This window comes from Anser brachyrhynchus (genome assembly GCF_964034855.1).
Source record: "Anser brachyrhynchus genome assembly, chromosome: 5".
In the NCBI taxonomy this organism is placed as follows: domain Eukaryota; kingdom Metazoa; phylum Chordata; class Aves; order Anseriformes; family Anatidae; genus Anser; species Anser brachyrhynchus.
Genome location: NC_137699.1, coordinates 13,705,207 through 13,727,156, shown reverse-complemented (window position 1 = coordinate 13,727,156; position 21,950 = coordinate 13,705,207). Strand labels below are relative to the sequence as shown.

At 37.9% G+C, this 21,950-nt stretch overlaps 1 protein-coding gene across 4 annotated transcripts in view; it reads left to right on the top strand.

Annotated features, from left to right (window-relative positions):
- The window catches only part of EXT2 (exostosin glycosyltransferase 2), a 72,626-nt gene that overhangs the window by 45,920 nt on the left and 4,756 nt on the right, over positions 1-21,950 (top strand). For all 4 annotated transcript variants that reach the window (XM_080594581.1, XM_080594580.1, XM_080594579.1 and 1 more), the window contains 4 exons: positions 8,712-8,878; positions 16,163-16,306; positions 16,868-16,996; positions 18,165-18,247. In XM_080594581.1, coding sequence (XP_080450707.1) covers positions 8,712-8,878; positions 16,163-16,306; positions 16,868-16,996; positions 18,165-18,247 — 523 coding nt within the window. The remainder of the gene's footprint in view (positions 1-8,711; positions 8,879-16,162; positions 16,307-16,867; positions 16,997-18,164; positions 18,248-21,950) is intronic.

The following is a 21,950-nucleotide window of genomic DNA, read 5'->3' as shown; positions in this document are numbered from 1 at the left end:
GGGTTACATCAGGCTGGCAGCCAGTTGCTAGTGGGATTTTAAAGGGCTCCATTTTAGGGCCAGTTCTCTTCAGTGTTAGCATAAATGACTTGAATATGGGACCAGAAGGTGTTTAGAGTAAGTTTGCAGATGATACTAAATTGGGAGGAGATGCTGACTCCCTCAGGGGCAGAGAGGCCTTGCAGAGAGATCTTGACATATTAGAGGGCTATCAACAGTGAAGTTTAACAAGAGCAAGTGGCTGTGCCTGGGAAGGGGCATTGCTGGCTGTACGTACAGACTGGGGGACAAGAGGCTGGAGAGCAGCCCCATGGAAAGGGATCTGGGAGCTCCGGTTGGTATCAAGCTGAGTGTGAGCCAGCAGTGTGCCCTGGGGTGCATCGGGATCAGAAAGCTGCAGCAGAGGAATGTATGAGAAACACAGAAGTCTTGTGCAGGCATATCAAAGCTTTCAGAGAGCTTATGGTAAAAACGTTGGATCTTTTGTACGAGAGCAGAGAGGAAATATCACGTATGATAATGATTTTAATCCGGAACCTTAACACTTTGCAGAATCATTTTGCTGATCTTAAGCATTCTGTAAATTTAGGGGATGTGATCTCTCTGTCTTTGGCTGAGTTTTCCATTTATACTCAGCCATATGGGGTATGCAAGAAGCTTGTCAACCCAGCCATAACGTCAGCAGGCCCATGACTACATGTATAATATTAATAAAAGGTTAAAAGCTTTGAAATACTATAGGAAAAATATTTTTTTCTCACTCGCTCTGCATCCAATAAAATAAACATTGTGGTCCAACTGTCTGCTGCTGGGAATATTTGTGTAGACAGGATGTTTTTTTATTTTCTCTGTTCAGCCAAATACTTTTGCCCTTTCATTTAAATTTGTCTAAATTGCTAGTTCTGAAGTTCAAGAAAACAGTCTGTGATAGTAATTTCCACTAACACATCATGTGTGTTTTAGCTGAAGAAATCATCTTGTCTACCACATACATGGTATAGAAACACTTAAGTGCATTACTTTTAGTAAATGTGCAATGAGTAAGGAATCACGTGTGATAGTTTGATTCCTTTTTAGGTTCAGCTTTATGAAAAACAAAAATGGATTTTACAAAAATGTGTAGTATTTTCTCTGTAGTTCTTTAAGCAGTGTTTCCTGAAGCTAAATTGCTGATAATTTCAGAATAAGGTACAGATTGCTAGGTTTAGGGATATTACTGCAACAACCACATTTTTGTTTGTTTGGTCCTGTTAATTGGCCACATTGATACAAAACATTGAGGATAAGGAACCTGGGTGTCCTGTGGGTTGCTGTGTCTTAAGAAAAAAGCCTTCAATGGCAGATTTTTTTACCTACTTTACCAGCACTGGTAGGAGTGTTTTGTTGAACTACTTTTTAGGTTTTGAATTAATTTGGCTTCTTCACAATGGACTTACTGCTATTTTCCTTGATTAGCTGGAGAGCTGACCGAAGACTGTTTTAGTCTTCCATGAATCATCTAATGTTACTTCTGAAGGAAGTCTACAAATCTAGTTTAACAAACCCAGCTGAGGCTCTAAATCATGTCCTATAAACCAATAATCTGTTTCCTTATATATGGGAGGAATTCCATGCATTACTATAGACCTGTACAAAAACTGTAATGCAGGTAGAAATCTTTTTTGGACAGATAGTTTTAAGTGTAAGCAGTTGACATACCTAAACAGACTTTTTCAGTAATTTCAGCCATTGTTGAAGGAGTGCTGGTAATAAATAGATGTAACATGCTCAGTGTTGCTTTTTGAGAAATTTTTGAAACTTCAGATACGAGCTGAGTTCTGTCTTTCAGTCAAGACTAGAAAAAGTCCTCGTTAGGCTTTCATCATCCACTTCCATTAGTTGAATTCATACAGACTGCTATAGGCCGATTAGAATGAGTATCAAATGAAAGATCAGATAGGAGTTGAGCATCTGAGCAATTACAGATACATACAAAGAAGCATGTTAATGATGTTTTCTGTTTTTTTTTTTTAAATTAATTAATTTATTTATTTTTATTCATCTTAGTCTACCTTGCACACCTTCTGGAAACGTTTTTCCTTTTTGCAGTTCCAAGTAGACTCCTTAGGAGTTGTGGAAAAGTGGAGCCGAATATGAACTCTGGTGCCACGTAATCGGCAGCTGTGAGATTCTCCTAGTTTTTCTTACTGAGAAAGTAGAACAGAAAAAGAGTATTTGTATGAACATGTTTGTATGAGTAGCTTTATATGAGTCATCAAAGCGCAATTATTGTAGCCAGTGAGTGGATCTTTTTTTAATTTTAATTTATCATGTTGCTCTTAATATTGGCAAGCATTCAGCTTTTGCCATCAGGAGTATACATTGTATTTCCAGCTCCTCCTTATTATCCTTATCTGCTGCTTCCAACTGTAAATTCAATAAACCATCTGCATTCAAATATCACTTTCTATTTTTGAACTTGTTACTAAGAATGGGTGTCCCAAGGTTATTGTTTAGCTCTGCACAGCAGCTGTATTGATTCTCTCTTTCCGTATGTTGAATGCTGAAACTAGAAATGGATGATTAATAATAAGAGCAAGTAATTTTGTATAAAAACACACTTCTGTTTGCGGACAAGTTAGAAAATAATGCTTCTACTGCTGAAGGACCCTTTCAGATGTTTTAAATTTACCAGTTTCTCAGAAGTGAGGAATCAGTGAATGATGCTATATAACAAAATGATGATGCCGTTTCTGTTGAAAAGAGGTAATATGCTCCACAGAAATATCACTCTTGTTATTTTTAATTCTCTCTCTCATGTATTGATTAACAGTTCCCTTAGACCTGAGAAGCAGGTCTGGATTTGAAAGCAATAGTTCATTATTATGTATAACCATTTTGCAAGCTTGTGTTACTTATATTTTGGTACAAACCTCTGATGCCAAGATAGCAAGCCTAGGGATGTATGGGGTAGAGAAATGGAAACTTTTTTAGGCAGGGAAAGGGGAGTCCTTCAGATTGCCTCTCATGACTGTCATCCCTTCTCTTCATTGTGACTTTCATTTAATTCACTGAGAGTTGTAGCTGAGAAATGCATATTTAGAAGATGTTTATCTTTTTGCCACTCTCCTATTTGAAATGCTCAGTTATTAATGAAATGTAATTACAACACTTTTTTTTTTTTTCCTTGGGATAGAGGATGTTAGCACTGATTTTAATCCTGAAGTTCATGGAAATCATCTTGAAATCATGCTTGAAAAATTTGCTGTGAGATGTGGAGTTGCAGGACTTAATGGCAGGATTGTGGGCTGGCCAGAACTGCAGTCATGTATGTGGTTGTTACAGACTGTAAGCCCATTAGAAATGGAAGCCGCATTTGGGAAAGTTTGGAAACTGCTGATTTTGTTTTTAGAAGACCACATACTGTTTTTTGTGGTAGCTTCTGCAATCAGTGGATCAGTAGTCCTGAACAGTAAAGTGTCAAGAATGCCTGGAGTCTTGTTGCCAAAGAGCAAGTGTATGTATTATCCAAACGCTAGTTAGTCTCTCGTAATTATTTCAGTATGATACAACAGGAGGTGCCTGTCTTTCTCCTCAGGCTCCATGCATAGAGACTTTGTATAGTCCAGGGAGCTCTGTTTTAATATTTTACCTCTGTCTTCTGCCGCATCACAGAAAGCTCTCACCAAGCCCTCACCTCAAAAGAAGTAATTCCTAGTGCAAACATGCATATTTACTTTTGTATGCTTAAAGGTTCTCATGACGTCTTGTAAGACTTCATCTGCCTTATCCATCACTTCTTATCTTGGGCTTCTTTTGTCCTTGTCATACTTGGTTAAATGATGCAAATGCCCCCTTACTGTAAGAATTAAGGCGTGGGCTTTTACCTTGGTTATAATAAAGTCTACTAAAATTAGGATTACTCCCATATATGTTTTGCTAGTGCTCAGGTTTCTCAGAACATTACTTTTCCAAGCAGTATATGAAAATTCAGAGTGTGATATTAGAGAAGTGGCAGAACCTGTCTTAGACTTCTCTTTATGCCTTGTTCCTCCTATGTGTAGAAAGGAAAAGTACAGTCTTCTTTTTTGTCTTTTAAAATAATTTTTTTACTTTAAAGGACAATTTTAAGGAAGGACAATGTTAACCTTCCTGATGGATTCTAAGACTTTGGATGCTGAAGTAGTTGTTGTCTTTTATTGACTGTATACTTCTGTTGGAGTCTTTTAGCAGGGCTAATTTTGAACCAGAAATATTTAGGATCTCTAAATGGAGTCTGCTGTCCTTTGTGATGGTCATTTTTGCTCAGGTAGTCAATGTAGTGGCAACCCAAGTTAGTTTGTGTCATTACATCTCTCGCGTGCTTCCCTCTCTGTAGGTAAAGCAATGCTTAGCGTCAGAGGCAGTAAGTAGTCTTACTCTGCAGTATGCAAAATGAAAGAAAGGGTAACTGATAGCCTAATACATTATTCAGAGTGCCTCCAAAATGCTTATTTTCCGTTCATTTCTTTAACATAAGTCCAAATTCAAACAGTTTGTATTACGTTTCTCAAAGCACAAATATTTTATAGTAACTTATCTTTTTGAGAATTGGTCATTTTGAGAGACTTTCCAAGACCTTAGTAAATCATGTGGATTTAACAGGATTTGCTGACATCTGAGATGCATGCCAATTATGATTAGATTACACCTTCATTTTTCATACACTTTTCATTACTTTTTCTTCTGTTACCATATTTTAATGCAAGTGGCATGTCTGTAAGTAAGCTATCAAATGGTTGATTTTTTGAAGAGCTAGAAGTTTAAAGTGTCCTTGCTTGATTGATTTTATTCTGAATTATTATTTCACAATCCTAGTGGCTTTCAGTTTTAATTTTTGTTTTATGGTATTATTGTACTGAAATAAAATCTTCGTTGCCATTTTGTTGTCATTTTTTATACACATAGCAGGCACAAGTGGAAGAAAAGCCCAAATAAAAAAAGTGCTTAGCATGTATAAATTATAAAGTTTGTTGATATTTATAAATGCAAATTTACAAGTACATACATACTTATGGCAATTTTGCTTGCCTCAAACACTTGTGACAGTGGAGTCTCTTGGGAATCTAGCAGGCTACTTGAAATTCTTTTATACCAATGCACAGTTTATAATTGGGTAATTATAGACAATTAGCCTAAGGTCTTTAAGTAGCTTGCAAATGTTAAACAGTCTGTAGTCTTGGAGACTGTGATGTAAGTCCTTGTAGAGTGGCTGTAACTCTCTTAAAAATATGTGCTTGCATGTTGTACGGTAAACCAGTGAGAAAGCAATGAGTAGGCTTGGTAGTACAAATTTGCAGTAAACTGTTCTCTCATTCAGTGTTACTGCCTCCTGAGGTTAGGATGACTAATAAGATGGAAAACTTGGAGTTAATTCAGTGTCATCTTACTGGAGTTGTCATTTCAGGTTATCGTTGAGGCAGGGAATTTCAAAGACATTGCATTTGATTAGCAATGTGGAGAATAAAACGCACTAATTTCATTATAATTAGAATCCATGGCTCTTCAACATTTTTGTTGTGGCCCCTGGTGACTTGCTCTGTCTCCCCAGCTGCTGGCTGACTTCCGCTGGAGACCATCAGTAGCATGATTTAATGCTTCAGACTGACTACTAATTGTTATTACAGGCCACTTCAGTGATGTAGCATCACATCACTTGGGGTGATGCCCCTTGCTTTCTGCTAGAAGGAGAAGATGTGAGTAAAACTGAACAAGCATCTGCATACATGTCAAATACGAGCCATGGTCTACAAGACCACCCAGATAAAGGTAGATTTTATAGTCACTTTTTTAGTCTCACAGGAATAACCTCAGGGTAGGAAACTAAATAAAAATATTGCCAGTAAATATCGTTTTATTTCTTCTTCTTTCTTTTGGCCACCCATGTATGCCAATCCTTCTTTCTAAACTAAAGCTCCAAGAAAAATTGCCTTTTGAAGACTTTTGGTGTGGTTTGGAAAGAGGGTTTTGTTTTTTCAGTGAAGTAGTGCTTGGGCTCTGGTATCTGTAAGGAGCATGTAGCTCTGTGTTTTATTTGAGTATTATGTGAGTTGTTAAATCTGAGAGGCCCAGTGGCAGTGAAGATGTGGACACTTGCTCCTGGGAGCAAGTTTTACTTGTATGTGTTGGAATGAGGCAGCTTTTGTTCTTCTCTAGTGCTAATTCTGTCTTCCTGGTGACAGTGGAAAGAGGGCATACCTGTTTGGGAAGCAGATCTGATTCTGAATTAATATGGAATGAGAAGTGTGCGCGTAATTGTATCACCTTGCAACTCGTTTACTTTTGGTTCTGCCTGAACTCCAGCATTCTTCAGATCCTTCTGCTGAGAACACTTCCAGAAGCTGACTTTTTGTTTGTTTACAAACTAAAAGCATTTCCTAGGGTTAGGGTTTCCCTTATCTTGGACTTTTATTGGCCCTCATGTCGCCTTCTTTTCGTTCTTAAAACACAGAAGCAAGGGTCTTGTTTCCCTGTGCAGTTTTCTGAATTTCTGTATTAATCCTCATGTCCTAGGAATTTACATTCAAGCTTCCTATTCTCATCCTGACAACAGCCAACAATCTCCATAGTTTTTGAGTCAGAAGGGACAGTAAGATCATCTGGGTTGACCTGTATATCATCAGTTATTGCATTACTTTTCAACCCAGTGACTTCGACTTAACTTGAGCGCATTTTCTGTAAAAGTACCTAGTCTTGTTCAAAGACAAGATATACAGAATCAGCTACTGTCTTCTTCCAGAGGTTAACCACTGTTACTATGAAAGACATCTACATTATCTATACTATGAATTTGCCTGGCTTCAGGTTTTAGTCATTGTGTTTTTGTTATGTCTTTCTCTAGTTGGTTGAAGATATAGCATTATTCTTCTTGTAAATGTATGTGTATATGTTGATCAAATCTACTTTTTGTTCTTTCTTCTAATAAGCTAAACAATAAGATTGATCTCCAAGTTCCACCATAAGGCATTCTCCTTCCCTCAAGTAACTTACACGGTTCTTTCTTGTATCATTTCCAATCTTCTAACAGGCTTTGAAACATACAAGAAACACCACAATCAAACAGTATTTTTTCATCTATCTGACTGTCCTGCATACAAAAAAATTTTCCTCCACTTCCTTCCCTGCATTTCTTACTGTTTACCCATCTACATATTGAAGACCTACATCAATCTATTTTGCTGAAGCAGCATGCTGAGAACCAATGTCTACTCTGACCTCTTAATCTTTGTCAGTAGCTGCTTTTGAGAAAAAGTTGCCTTTCCTGCTGTTTAATGCTGTGTTGGTCTGCTTTTTGTTCAAATGTACCTAAGTTCACTAAACAGTCCAGAATGCTGTTTGACCTTGTTGTCCACACTATTTTTCACGTCTCCAAGCTTTATATTTATTTCAGATCACTGATGAGAATTTCAGTGGCTTCAAACTTTGTGTCAGTTCTTACACGCTATGCTTATACATTTCCATTTGATACAGAGAGCAACTTATAAAAATCTCTTAGTAATCACTTTGTAGTTGATTTAGTGTATTCCCTCTTATTTTTCTTATTACATACCAATCTGTCAGCCCCTTCATTTTACCAGTGTAAGAAACTCGTCTTCATCTGTGTGGTGTCCACAACCTTATCTTTCAGAATACACTCATCTTACTGTGAAAGCTGAAAGAAATCAACTTAACACATGTGTAGTTGATGCTTGTCTATTTATTAAACTACACTTTGATTTAGTGCTTCAGAGACGCACCAAACTGTAATAATGTCTGCTGTTAAGTTTTGTGCTGGAAAATGGTTAAATGAGTGCATTTAGACTTAATGTTTACTGTGCAGTTCTTGGTTCTGCTGTGTTAGTTTTAGCTTGGTGCTCCATACTTAAGCTTCCAGTTATGCTTTTGTAGGAATAGAATATGATTTTGAAAATTTTCAATATGTAAAAGCTTGCAGAAACTGTTAATGCAGCACTTAAAGTGCTACATTTTAAACACAGCAAGAAATGAAAATGTAACCTCATTCTAGAGTGAATTGGGTCCTATTTTCTATCTACAGTTTCCTGTTACTAATTAGAGCATCATTTGATTTGAGATTTTTCATTGTTCTGTACTCTAGTGCTTCATTCTACTTGTAAAGAGGGTGTAGGGTATAACTGGAATCCTCTTGCATTTATGCAGATTAATATATTACTGTCACTTAGGACTTTGAAGGTGAAAGAAATGGTTTAAGTATGCTCACGTAGAATCTACTCCTTAATTATTAATGGCCGATTGTTAAGTGATTAACAATTTAGGTATATCTCGGTCATTAATTGTTAAAGTTTATTTTTCTCAGCAATTAATAGAACTGACATTCTTTTTCAAATTCTTTATGACCATAGACTTGCAGTCAGTGATCATATATTTCTTCAAATTCTTTTAAATAGCTTTGCGTCCTAAATCAGAACATAGTATCACTGATTCTTGTTGCGTGGTTATTCCAGACTGCTGTTTTGGGCAGGCTGTCCCCTGTATAGTTTATCTGTGAAGCTCTCTGTAGAGAGCAAAAGACAAAAATATAACTGAACTTCTCTGCCTCTTGTCTTCGTATTGCTTACGTTTTTGAGTAAGTGCAAGTCAGGTTATATTGTAAAAAGAAACTAAGGTAGAAGTGCAGACTTGTTCAGAAGTAAAATAACATGTTGAATTAAATTTCTTCTAATATTTCACTCTAGATTCCCTCTGGCCAAAGATTCGGGTTCCACTGAAAGTTGTTAGGACTGCAGAAAACAAACTTAGTAACCGCTTCTTCCCCTATGATGAAATTGAAACAGAAGCAGTGTTGGCTATTGATGATGATATCATTATGCTAACCTCAGATGAACTTCAGTTTGGCTACGAGGTAAGAGAAAAGCCTTTTTTCCCCTTATACGATATGACATTGTATGTGTATTTGAAATGGAGGAAGCACTGTGCATCTCTATTGCATCTCTGTTTACTGTGGCAGTTCAATGCTTTCCAAAGTATTTTTACAGATTGTCATTACTTTATGGAAAACGTTGCTAGCTAACAGAAAATTTTCCATAATTGGCAGAGTGATGCCAAGAGACTTCAGAAAATGTTGTGTAGTTTTAGTTGTGTAGATGTGTAATGGAAGCAGTCTGGAGACTGTGAATAGGATTAATCTGATCAGTTTCAAAAAGGTTTCCAAACATGACAACTCAATTGCTATACAACTTAATATTTCAGATATTTCTGCAATGAGGGCTTCTCATTAAGCAGGGATTACAAGGATTGCAGTTCCATATCTTTGCACGCTCTTCACCTGATCGGACTGGTTGCTACGACATGTTCTCTTCAAGTAAAATTATTTGTTTAGTTGTCCCACTATTAATCTGTTAGCATTCATAGAATAAATTTTTTTTAGAATTAAAAAAAGAAATATAACAAATTTTAATTGGTCTCTTAGCCTGTAGAACAATGTTTTCCCTATTGGTGGGGGCATGTTGCCATCAGATTCTTCCTGTACAGATTGATGGACAAGACAAGTTTTAGAGATTAAATGCTGGGAACAGAGGAGGCCTCCTGAGGACATGCCAAAGTAAGGTGGGGTGCAGTGAAAAGAGGAACTGAAGAATGCCAGAGAGGGGACACATGTATCATATGCTTTAAATGGCAAAGCTTCAACAGCTGCTGTTGTAATGAGGGTATCAACAAAAAGAAAGCTTGTCCAAATCAGTTACCCATGGCAGTACAAAGAGGTGAAGGTCTTTATAGGCGTATTTGAGTTGTTTGTCCAAAAGCGCACTTAAAGCCACTGTTGTCTTCCTTCCAAAACTTTGGCTTGAGCGAGTTAATTTTGTCTTCCATTTGTATCTGAGTATATGACACAGTCCATAACCTGACATTACTGTTCTGTGCATGTATTTAAGACAAACATATGCTCTGTGTAAATAAATCAGAAACTTTACAAAATGTAAGAGTAGATTTAAGAAAGGTGTGAATCATTTATTCACACCTGTACCTGCAATATAAAGGACAAAACAACACTGGGCTTCTTACACGAGAGCTAGAACATAAGACTATTATCTAAATTGAGTGAAATAATGAAAATCACTATTCAAAAGGCCAGAAAGCAAACTAAATATGATAGTTGTATCATTTTTAATACTCAAGTGCAGTTGCTAACACAAGATGATGTTTTTTGAAAGATTTTGGAAGTATTTATTTAGTCTGAATACATATGTGGTAAAATACGTCTCTTTTTCCCCTCTCAAGTCAGAGACTCTTAGCAAGCAACAAATTTTTGGCCTCAAGAAGTTACATGTGGTAATGCAGATATACTGATGCCATAACAAAGAGGTTAAGTACTGGAGACAGAGGTTTAATCTATCATGTGTATCTCTAGAAAGGAAATACTTGCCTTGCCAGGTTAAGAGCAACAGGTTAGTACATGGACTGTGAACAACAGAGTGAAGAGAAGACAACCGAAGGAAGGTGATTTTTTTTTTTTTGTGGCCACATATGCTTCTTTTCTATACCATGGTGACTACATTGAGTGCTTTAAGCACTGCATTACAGCAGCAGAGCAATGAAATGTTGGCAGTTCTGCAAGCCGACTTTTGTCTGTGTTGGTGCTTCTAACTACTGGTTTTGAGGGTGAACTGATGTGATGAAAAATAGTAAATCCATAACGTGCATGCAGTGTAAATTTTGGCTCCATTTCCAGTTAGATTTTCATAGCGCTAGCTCAAGTAAATGTAAGTGACTGTGTAAGTAGTTCCAAATGAATCTCTGCTACTGGCAAAGCAGGCTTGGAGGGCTTCGAAGCAGAGGTTCAAACTGCCGTACTGTAGTTGCGTGTCAGATCTGTGAGCCAGAAGTTGTGAGAACTGCGATGCTCATGTGTCTGAAGCATGAACTTAAACACCCGCAGTTGAGAGCATCTGTACCTTCATGTATATTGAGACTAGTCGCTCAGGAAAGCGTCATCCTCTTGAAAAAAAGCTGAGACCAGGTGGTCTTTGGGACTTGCAAAGCTGCATCCCCAGGTCTGGCTGCTGGCCTGTGCTGCCTGGTTTGTTGGCCTTCCGTGGGCCGCACGCGCTGGTGGCAGGGGCTGCCCGAGTAACGGCCCTTACATTCAGTGTGTGCATGTAACCGTTTGGACGTGGGATTGTTTTGTCTGGCAGACTAAAACCTATGGCTTTTGCAGTTCTTTGCGATTATAAATCCTACTCCTCGTTGATTCTGAGAATCCAGCTTAGTACACAGCCGCATAGATGGAAAACTAAAATGCCTTACTGAGCAGATAGTTGAGACAAACCCATGGGTCGTTTGAACCCTTATATTCTCAGATTGCTTTTTTTTAACTTGTAAAATAAATGAGTAAAAATGTCTTTGAGTACAGAAGCACAGCGAATTATTTTATAAATATACGTTTTTTCTCTTAAGGAGGGTGAGTGATGTAGTTCCTACTCTCTGGCACAGAAATCAGGGGTTGAAGATTGATCTTTCCTGTCCCTGAGTGTCTGTGACTTGCTTGACAGGCCTGAGCTGGCTCCCAGATGTTTAAATTGTCCTCAGCCTGTGATAATTTATTTATCTGTTTATGTGTGTTACCAGAAAAGTATCTCTCAAACTCTTGACTCATTTGCAGGGGAATCCAGAGGGAACAGTAGCAGAATATAATATTACTAGAAAGTTTTTCTTTTAAAAGTACGTCTGTTTCTGCTTTGGTCATAAGAAGGGTTGGAAACGTGACATTCGGTAATTTTCTTTTCTCCTCCTGACATCCTTGAGACTTTACATTTAAACATGTGGCAAAATCTCCTCTGTCACAGACTTGTCTGAATGTATAGAGCAAGCCTAAAAAAAACTGAAAACTTTGATCTCAGTACACTTTCAACCATAAAAAATTATAGTAACACTCAAAGTGTCAGACGTTTTTTACTTGTTAAAAGTGAGCTATTATGGTACGGTGATTTATTGTGTTGCGTAAATCTATTGGAGCAAGCAGAAAAATAGTCCCTGTGTGCTGCTGCATTAAGGTAGCATAAGAATGCCTGTGACATTCTGACTTGAAAAAAAGACTATTTCTGTAAATTACATGGTGAAATCACAGGCATGACTTGAGGCCCTGGAAATAAACTGCTAGGGCTAGACAACTTTTCCCACTTACCAATCGTTGTTGTTCACAGAGGGAATATCAGAGAGCAAGAAAAGGAGCGAGTATTTAGAATATCATAACCTTAAAAAATTTAAGCAGAACCATTGGCTGCTTCCAAAGAGTTTGGTGTTTGAATGAGAGGCTGAGGGCATGCATTCTCGTATTCCCACCTCTGAGGCTCTGCTGGTCTCAGGGTAGATTGCTAGCATTTCTATCAATCTGAAAAGCGGGGATAACTCTAAGTATGAAGTTCATGAAGATTTCTTATAAAGTACTTACACAGCACTTTGTCCTTACAAAGTATTACAGCAACATTAAAAATAATCCAAATTGGGATCGTTGCGTTGAGTGTGTGTTCTTTGTAGACAAAATAGTTTGGTGCCTTGCTAAGTTTATTTTTTCTGTTGGAAATTTCTCACTTACTGCTAGTAGATGGTGGTCTTATCTGTCTCAGAGCTCTGTTTTTCAGTGCTTCATTGCTTTGGCATTCTTTAAAAGTTTTTTTTAAAAAAACCCACACAATAACACCTCTCTGAATTGTGTATTTATTCCACCAAGCTAAAATCATGGTAAAACTTAGCCTTCTTTAGAACAATTTTTGCATACCCATTTTGGCTATTAAAAATGTACGTTTCAGATTCCCTTATAAGAGGGGTAATATACCAAAATAAGATGTCCATGGGTAACTGTTGGCCATATTCAAATTTTTTCAAATTGAAAAGTTATTTTACAGATTATGTGCATGTGAAACATCACTTATTTTTTAATGAACTTTGTGGTTACATTCTGCTTTTTTTTAATAATAGCATAAGCTATCCCTTTGAGGACTGAGGGAGAACTGAGAGTGGAAGGGGCTCTGGGAGGAGAGAAGAAATGCTGATTGACTGCATTTTCTTTAATTTGTAGAGGATGGTCAGTGTTTCATTCTTATGATACTGCCCTTGTAGCTTTAGAAACACTGGTTGTTTTTCAGTTTATATGACTAGAATTTTTTTAAATTTCAATTAGTTCCTGAAGTTGCATGTAACTGCTAATAATCTGATACGTTTTATGCATAAGTATTGGAGTATATTCTGGAGAATGAAGCACTTCTCCTTCCTTTTGGCTACATGTAGCTGTGGTAGCTGTTTTGATGGTATAGAGAACTAGGGCAGAATAGTTCAGATTAGGAAGTAGAGAGACTGTAGGCAAGTGAGGGTGAAGGCTATTTTAGCTAGGCTGAATCTCTATGTTGCTTGGGGAATTCGACTTGAAAATAAAATTCATCATTTTCTCTTGGTGTCTTTCAAAAGATTTTTAGTAAAGCTGCTGAGTCAGAGCTTTTATCTGACTTTTCATCTGGAAGATCGTTTGTCCAAAAATATTTATATTTAGTGTTGTCTAGCAGAGTCATTGGAATAGCGTTGTCTGCAAAGAAGCATACCTCCTCTTCACTTGGCAATATGTTTTTCCCTGTATGTGTCCCTTAGCAGTATTAACTCAGGCTGTCCTTCTTTAGTCTGTGAAAGCTAATAAGATCACTGTCTAAGATGGAATGTATTCCTAACAGAGTAATAAATTACAGGCAGCCATCAAACAAGAAAATGGACTGTAGTGCAAAATAGAGAGTAGTATAAGAATCATTACTACAATTTCTATTCTGAAAGCTTCCTTATAAGCAGTAGCTGTACATAATAATTTTGGCACAAAACATTTGTATGGATTTGGGCAATGAGCTGGATGCAGCTATTTGGAGCCTTTCCCGGAGTTACCATTGAATGAGCTAGTGATGAACGGTAAGAAGAAGCCAAGCTTTTCCACTGACTTCGATAGCATTACTTTTAAAAGGGATCTTTGTTTAATACAACTAAGTTATTTTTTAGATGCAGCAAACTGACAATTTTCAGAGGCCAGAATCAGAGTAGTGTTGAGCTTTACCATGATACAAAGAAATCTGTATTAGTAAAATGCATTATAGTTAGCTTTTATTTTGTTTGGACTCGTTAAGATGACACTGAGAGCAAAAACTAGAAAGAATATGAATCTGCTGTTGAGTGTTGTGAAGGCACTGAAGTCCCTTGGGAAGCAGTAGCTGAGTTTAATCTTTCCTTCAGCTGCATTTAATATGCGTGTTGTTCCCTTTACAAGAATTCTTAGCCCAGTATGATACAGATCCGTACTGTTCTGTCAAATTCTTTCCTGAGCCTCAGTAGCTCAGGTGGTGGTGCATTCCAACAGCTGGGAATTGGGCATTTTAATAGTCAAATATATGTATATAAAATCATTACTTTTAGAGTCCTAGAAAGTGAGGAATCAAATTTTGGGAGTGGCTATGCCTTTGCCCTTTTGTCCTTTATTAGTGTTTTTGACATTGTGTCAAAATAGGTATCTCAAATCTCTCACTAGTTTGTCTTGAAAACAATCTTTTTTTTTAATAATTAGTCGGTGACACCAGTTTTTAACACATTCAGTGGATCCTATTTCTTGAGTTCCAAATCATCTTTGCTTTTAAGAGCCCTCTGTTAGATGGTTGTCCTGTCTAAATACTATCCAAGTACCTGTACCTTAGAACTGTCTAGAAAGATTGATTTCTGGATAAAGTACAAGTCAGAGAGTCAGAAGATCTGGTTCCCATTCTTGTTTCCTGTCTGATTTTTGGCAGGCTTCCTCATCTGTACGTTTGAAATAATAACTGCTCTCATCATGGGATTTCGAAGCTATGTTAACTGACAGCAATAAAATGTGTTGAGATGTATAGATGAAAAAAGGTATATCGTAATGCAAAATCACAGAAATGTAGATAGAGAAGCAGTAAATTAATGCTGATTGTTTTATCATACTACTTTGACCATTTACTTGCATAGAGTCCTTATAACCCAGGCCTCCCACCTGAAACGTGCTGGCACGTGGAAGATGCCCTAAGCAAACTGCTGGCAAAGTGAGGTTTGCTATATCGTGGAATTACAGATACCTTCTATACTGCAAATTCAGCTGTAGGGTTCCTTTGCTTTTTGTTCAGGGAAGAAAAGGTTTGCTTGTGAATTGCCCCTTGGGGATATTTTGCTGTTGTTGATCATGCATACACAATGAAATTTGGGTATGTGTTTGTTTATACACTACCAATCTGAAACAGGAACTCTTGTGACTTAACATTGTGTGTCAGAGAGTCAAGACTTAGTTTTCCAACAAATCTAGCAGTTATTTGAATCAAAATAAAGGATAAATTCTGAATTTTCAAATAAAATAGATGAATACTAACTTCATTATTGATCAGTTAAAGGCATGTGGTGGTGTATTTAGCAAGCAAATAGCATCCAGACCCCTTTTAATAATTATAATCCTTTCTCCATTTTTTCTTAATGCAAAAATTGTCCATTATTTAATGTGGCCAGCAGTGTGGAGGACTGAGGTTGTGTTAATGATGCCCTTCTCCTTGTTCTTGTCTACTGTGTTTGATCCTGTAGTCAGCTACAAAATAATGTATGGAGTGACAAGGATGGTATCTTGATTGCATCCAGCTGTCTGGAACAAGTCAAGGGCAAAGAGGCCTTCCATGTAGCAGTAGATCCATACAAGCACCCACTAAAGAATACCAGAAATATTAAAATATAAGCCTGTTTTAAGCCTATTTCTATCAAAAGAAGCAGGTTGGTTAGGTCCAAAGCCAGCTGTGAAAGTAGGTTGTAGTCATATCTACTGCAGTTAACATCAGAAGTTGCATTTTAATCGTGCTTTGTTTTAATTAGCATTAAAATCTTCTTGAATAGTCAGTTGTATTTCTCCTCAAGAAGGAATTTAGTATGGCTTAGTGGCTGTTTACTCTGGAATGTGGCATCCTTGAGCTGTAGAGTCCTTCCAAAGCAAGCTTGGGTGTTTTCATACTTCTTCAAGGCAGCCACTGATTTCAGAGATTAGGACTTAATGAGGATTGAAATGGTCTTTGCCCCGCTGCCTTCCCAAAGCAGATGTTGCATCTGCACATTTGTTTGCTTGGAGTGCAAGCCTGGTTAGCACAATGACATGTCTCGTTCTCTTCAGGTTTGGCGTGAGTTCCCAGACAGGTTGGTTGGATATCCAGGTCGCCTGCATCTCTGGGACCATGAGATGAACAAATGGAAATACGAATCAGAATGGACCAATGAAGTCTCAATGGTGCTCACTGGGGCTGCATTTTATCACAAGGTATCTGTAATATACAGCTTGTGGTATACGACTAGTACACATCATGAACAACTCTCTTTAAGAGCTTTATGTGTTTTTGTCATTCTGTGAGTGTTTTGTGGTGCCATAATTTTCTACAACAATCTGAAAACTAACTGCAAACTTTCCCTAAGTTTCTTTCTCTTTCTGTTGCTGTGGAAACAACTGATTTCTCCTCACCTGTAAAATAACTGTTACCTTCAGGAACTTACAGAAGAACTCTTGTCAGTTTGCATGACCACTAAGTTCATAGTGTATTTTGCAATTAACGTGGCTATGTAGCTAGGCATGTAAGAAACAAACAAACAAAACCCACAACAATTGTAAAATCTATGTGCTGGTCTGAAGTGCAATAATTTTGCACTTAAGCACCCAAAAATGATTCTCTTGTCTGCTAGAGCAGACCTTGTTTGAAGGCAGTGTCAGTTGGCCTGTAATCCATCCTTAGCTGCCTGCTGTTCAGTGACTGAAACATTTAGAGTCTTAAAGTTACTACATCTGTATTTAAAAATTATCTTCTCTTCTTCTCCATCTGTCATGCAGTATTTCAACTATCTTTACACATACAAAATGCCTGGAGACATCAAGAATTGGGTGGATGCTCATATGAACTGTGAAGATATTGCCATGAATTTCCTAGTGGCAAATGTCACTGGCAAATCGGTCATTAAGGTAGGACTTCTCTGCCATTTAGCCTTACAAAGTTTAGAAACATTTACATGTTCATGTAAATTCAGTAGTCTTGAATATATTACTTAATCTTCTCTCTTCTCGCATTTACCTCTGGTATGGTGTCTCTTTCTTCCATAGTAGCAAGTCCCTTTTTTAGTAAAACTTCTATGCTAGCTAGGAACACAGAATTGTTTTATGCCATTTGCTTCTGGTGGTTATTTTAAACAACTAGATGAAGTATGAAGAAGGTAATTTAAATGATAGCTACACCAACATACATGTATTTTAACTATTTGAGATGACTAAAGGAAAGAAATAGCCAACTGTCTACAGCTCTCTGTGTCGTGGACTGGCAACAGCTGATTTATAGGAATGTTAATTGCAAGAATGTTAATTGCAAGATCAGCTTTAAATGAACTTTTTATCCCTGAATTAATTTCCTGACATGTTTCGACACGTTTTCAAGTCTGGACATTCACTCTGTACATTCATTTCAAAATGTGTCAACTTGGAATGAGATTTAGAGGCCACCAGGCGTTACTTCAATTAGCAGGGTCCACTTTCCCATCTGTCCATCATCATTTACTGGGACTGGTGGCTGCACTTCCTAAAAAAGTCTTTAGAAGATAAAGTGTGTGTTTTTGCTGAAAAAGGTTTTGAGCTGTATGAGGGCACAGGCAGAGTAATTTGGCACCTCTGTGCAATTCGGAGAGCCTTGCAGGGTTTGCCAGTCAGCTATTAACTGGAGTGAGCAAAAGAGCGCCTGTTGGATTAACGTTACGGTGAAGTATGGGAAGCTATATTTCATCGCTGTTATGGCTGCAAGAACAAATGGTGTTTATACAGGGACCTTGGCAGTGAGAAAACAGTCATTAAACAGGAATTAAGGAGCTTGTCATCGCCACTTCTTTTCAGTTACAGAAGGAAAAACCCCTCCAAGCCGTTTTTATTGGGCCCCTGTGAATTTTGCAGTCAGCCGGGCCAGATGGAACTGAATGGAGGAATGGAGTGGCTTTTTTTTTTTTAAACAACCCCCCCATACCCCCCCTTGGTGAGACAGCTCAGTTTACACTGCAGGCATGTTCAGAGGTATTGTGCTGCTCTCTGTGCAAGGAGATTAATGTCCCTTCTGTTGATATTTGATGGTATCTGGCGTGCCTTTGTGCAGGTGACCCCACGAAAGAAGTTCAAATGTCCAGAATGCACAGCAATCGATGGGTTATCACTGGACCAGACACACATGGTAGAAAGGTGAGTGACCACCCTTTATTTCTCTGATTGCCTTTTTCTGAGTGCTAGAATTTTATTCTGTGTCTCATTAAATTAGGATCAAAATGTTCACTTAAATATAAATGCTAATAAAATGAAATGCTGATTTTTTTTAAATGCTCATGAATGAAAATGCTCATTTAAATGTAAGTGATTGTATTTCTGTAAAACACTAATTTTGAAAAAATATCTCATGGGTTTGATCATTTGATCAACATAAGTCATTCCCACAAGGGATGATGTGACAGTGAAAGGTGGACTACTACAAGAAAGGACTTTAGAAGGGTACCATTTTTAGCGGATTTTGCTGTAAAGTGCATGGGACGTGTATGAAATTCAGATTGTTGGCATTGTTTTTAATAATGCCACATTTCTGTTTTATCATGGAACTTCAACTGTAATGCATATGAGATGTATTTTTTTTTAGTCCAGACAGTTGTTAGCTTACCAAAGACTGATTGACTGATAAGGATATTAATAATGCTAGTTGAATTGATGTTTGTACATTGTCATTCCGAATCACTTGGTTTCCATTACTAAAGGGCATTTGCCTGCACAATTGCTTGTGGCACTTTCTAATAACGGCAGCAATATTTTTATGAGAAATTAATTTTGAAATGAAGTATGTATTTGCAAAGACAGAGTTTAGTGAAATACTGAAAGTCAGTTAACCAAAAGTGTTTCATTCCCTGCTTTACAGTAAAATGGCTTCCTAACTTTGACCAAGCACTAAGCTTCCTTCTTCCTTGGCTTCTGAATACATAAAGTAAAGGAAAGTTTGCTCGCTTTGATAAAGGTGTTCTCAAATAAGGGTTTCCAACCCTGAGAATAAATGTACATAGTAATTATTAGTTGAAATTAACCTAGGACCAACAAAGGCATTTCCCCTTAGGCTTCTTTGGCTGTAGCATCTCCCCTGCAATCTGTGGGAAAAATCATTTGCAGCCATAGGATTGTTGGGGTAGGTAAGCAAAGGTAGCTTTCATAGTGCTGGAATACACCAGCAGAAGAGGTGACAAGATAAAAACAAACCTGCTGTGCATTTAAAATAGACTGTTTTAATTTTGAACTGAGAGAAATAACATGGATATCTTACCAATTAACATAGTTATGTCTTACCAGTGAGCTTTTTTTTTCTCTCCGTCTCTGCACTACTCAGCAAATTTAAAGTATTGTATTTGTCTACTGGCCTTTTGCTACAAAAAGGGTATTTATGTATTGAAATGTGTCCAGAGGCTTATTTGTAAGAAGAGTATATAGATCTATCTGTTTGATGTGTAGACACATTAAACAATACACACAAATACATGGTTTCTCTGGTTGATTTTTAACTGAGCATCATGCCGGGCATTGAAGAGCGTAACCACCAAGGTCAGTGACAAAGTGTTTGAGCTGGATGTATAATGATGCTAGATTTAAAAACAAAACAACAACAACAAAAAAACACTTGGATGGTTGGATGTAAAAATGTACCCCATGAAGATGGTAAAAATTGCTCTGCAGAAAACTTTTTAAGGAAGGGGCTGGAAGCTCTGTGGATCTTAAATGTTAGCTGAAGGAAGCCCAGGAGGATGTTGTTTATCTAGCAATTCAGCACTGGCTTACAGGATGGGCTCCCTGAACCCAGTCGAGCTTTCCTATGATCGTACTAGCAGCATTACAACAACACATAGGAATTTCAGTCATGAACTAAGTTCTCATTAAGGTTAGCACTGTAAAAACAGAAGATGAAAAAGTGGTCTTTGCTCCAGAGTGCATTATGATGCGGGGTAAAGGTCATGTTTCCATGTCTCCAGCAATTCTTGTATCCTCAAAGTAAAGTATCATTGACAGTTTATTGAGAACACGTTTAAACTGTTGCTTTGCTTCTCTTCTGTAGTTTCTAACAGTGGACATAACTGAGGTACAAGAAATATTACGTAGACTGTAAATCCACATACTTTTTTGTATCCAGCCAAAGTTGTAAATACTGCAATGGAGTCTGGGTGCAGGAGGGACAACTGGGCATATACAGGTCAGGTGTATTCAGGCTTCATTTTGAAGATTAATAATATAATACTGAGACTACATGCTACACCTAATACCTTCTCATCCCACTTGCTTTGATTATCTACCACTCAGCTATTATCTACCTTCAGCATTTTGACACTCAGCAGAGACAATGGAAAGATGGTGCAGTGGTACGGTTGAATTCTGTCTCTTATTAAGGGATTATTTTTTTGACCAATAGTGAAGATATTTACAGCCAATCATGGGAAAGCCAACCCTGCTGTTTGTCCTGCTGTGCAATTTTTCCGAGATAAATAAAAGACTTCAGTCCTCAGGGTTAGCGAGCTCCATCATTAAAATACATTAACCAAAGGAAGCTTTGAACCAAGAATCCCCTTCTTGCCCTAGGTTAGCCTTTACATCAGGTTGCAGAAAAAACTTTAGAAGGATCTCATAATCCGTGCATTTACAGGTGTTGTTTAAATAGCAACAAGGTTTCTGCCTTTAGAAACTTTGCATCTGGCTCTCAAAAAATGGAGAACTTTATAAAATGCAGCCTAGAGGGCAACTGTCTATACACTAAATGTAGCAAGAGGCTGAGCCGCTTCTGCAGCTACACTAACACAGCATCTTATTTAGGGCATGTAAATATTTGTTCAAGTCAAAATAGGAAGACTTTCCCTTAAGAGGCAAACTGACCAGGTAATGGTTGACCAAAGGCTGTAGGTGCAGGGTTACCCTCCCTGAAAATATTTTAAGGGAGAGGAAGCTGATTGAGAGGCCTTAACAGGGACAAGGCTGATCCAGCCTGTCAGGGGCAACGGGGCTCCCAGTTTCTCAGTTCACACCATCTTAATTCCTTGTTGAGTACAAGTGCATGTTGTCAGCAGAGCAAGGAAAAAATGAATAATTCGGGGAAGCAAAGATGCCTCTCTCAGTATGAATTTGCAAAATATCAACACAACGAAGAAAAACACCTACCCTTCGTATAAGACGACATGTTTTCTTTTCTTGGCTTCCTACCTCTGCATGTTTAATGTGCTGGATGTCCCTTCTGTTTTATGTGATCCAAAAGTGGCAAATGCTTTAGCATTTGAGTGATTTAGTTCAGTGCAGGAAATGAAATTTTTGGAAAGAGGCAGCTTTCCTTCAAACACACTTTGTGGTTTGTCTGTGACATTTCTTTCATCCACAAAAGCTGCTTCTGATATTTGAATTTGATGTTTCCTGAGGACTAACTTTTCCAATTCAGCCAGAATGCTCAGAACATGCTTTTTTTCCATTTTTTCAAGTTATCATTTCTTTAACAACAAAGTGGTTTGTTGATGGTTGAAGATATTGTACTGGTTGGTATTCTTGAATGGTTTTACCACCAGAGTAAGTTTGGCCGTAGAGGGATCCCATCTTGATATTTTCTCCTGAGACCTCGTCTTTGGTTTAGCAGTGTAGCTTGTAGAGGGAGGAGGTCAGTTGTCTCCTCTCTCCATCCAGCTTTGTCTTTTGCTCTGAGGTGCCGCTGGGTTTGGGCAGCAGGCTGAGATAACTAATTCATTTCGCGCAGGCAGCCTAGCAGCTGTTACATTACAATGCCTTTCAGTTATTACTGGCAGAGGCAGGATTTGAAGCAGTGGAGGAGAAGCAAAAGGCCTTGTATTCCAGAAACCAGTGTGGGACAGCAGCTGGGCAGGCTTCTCAC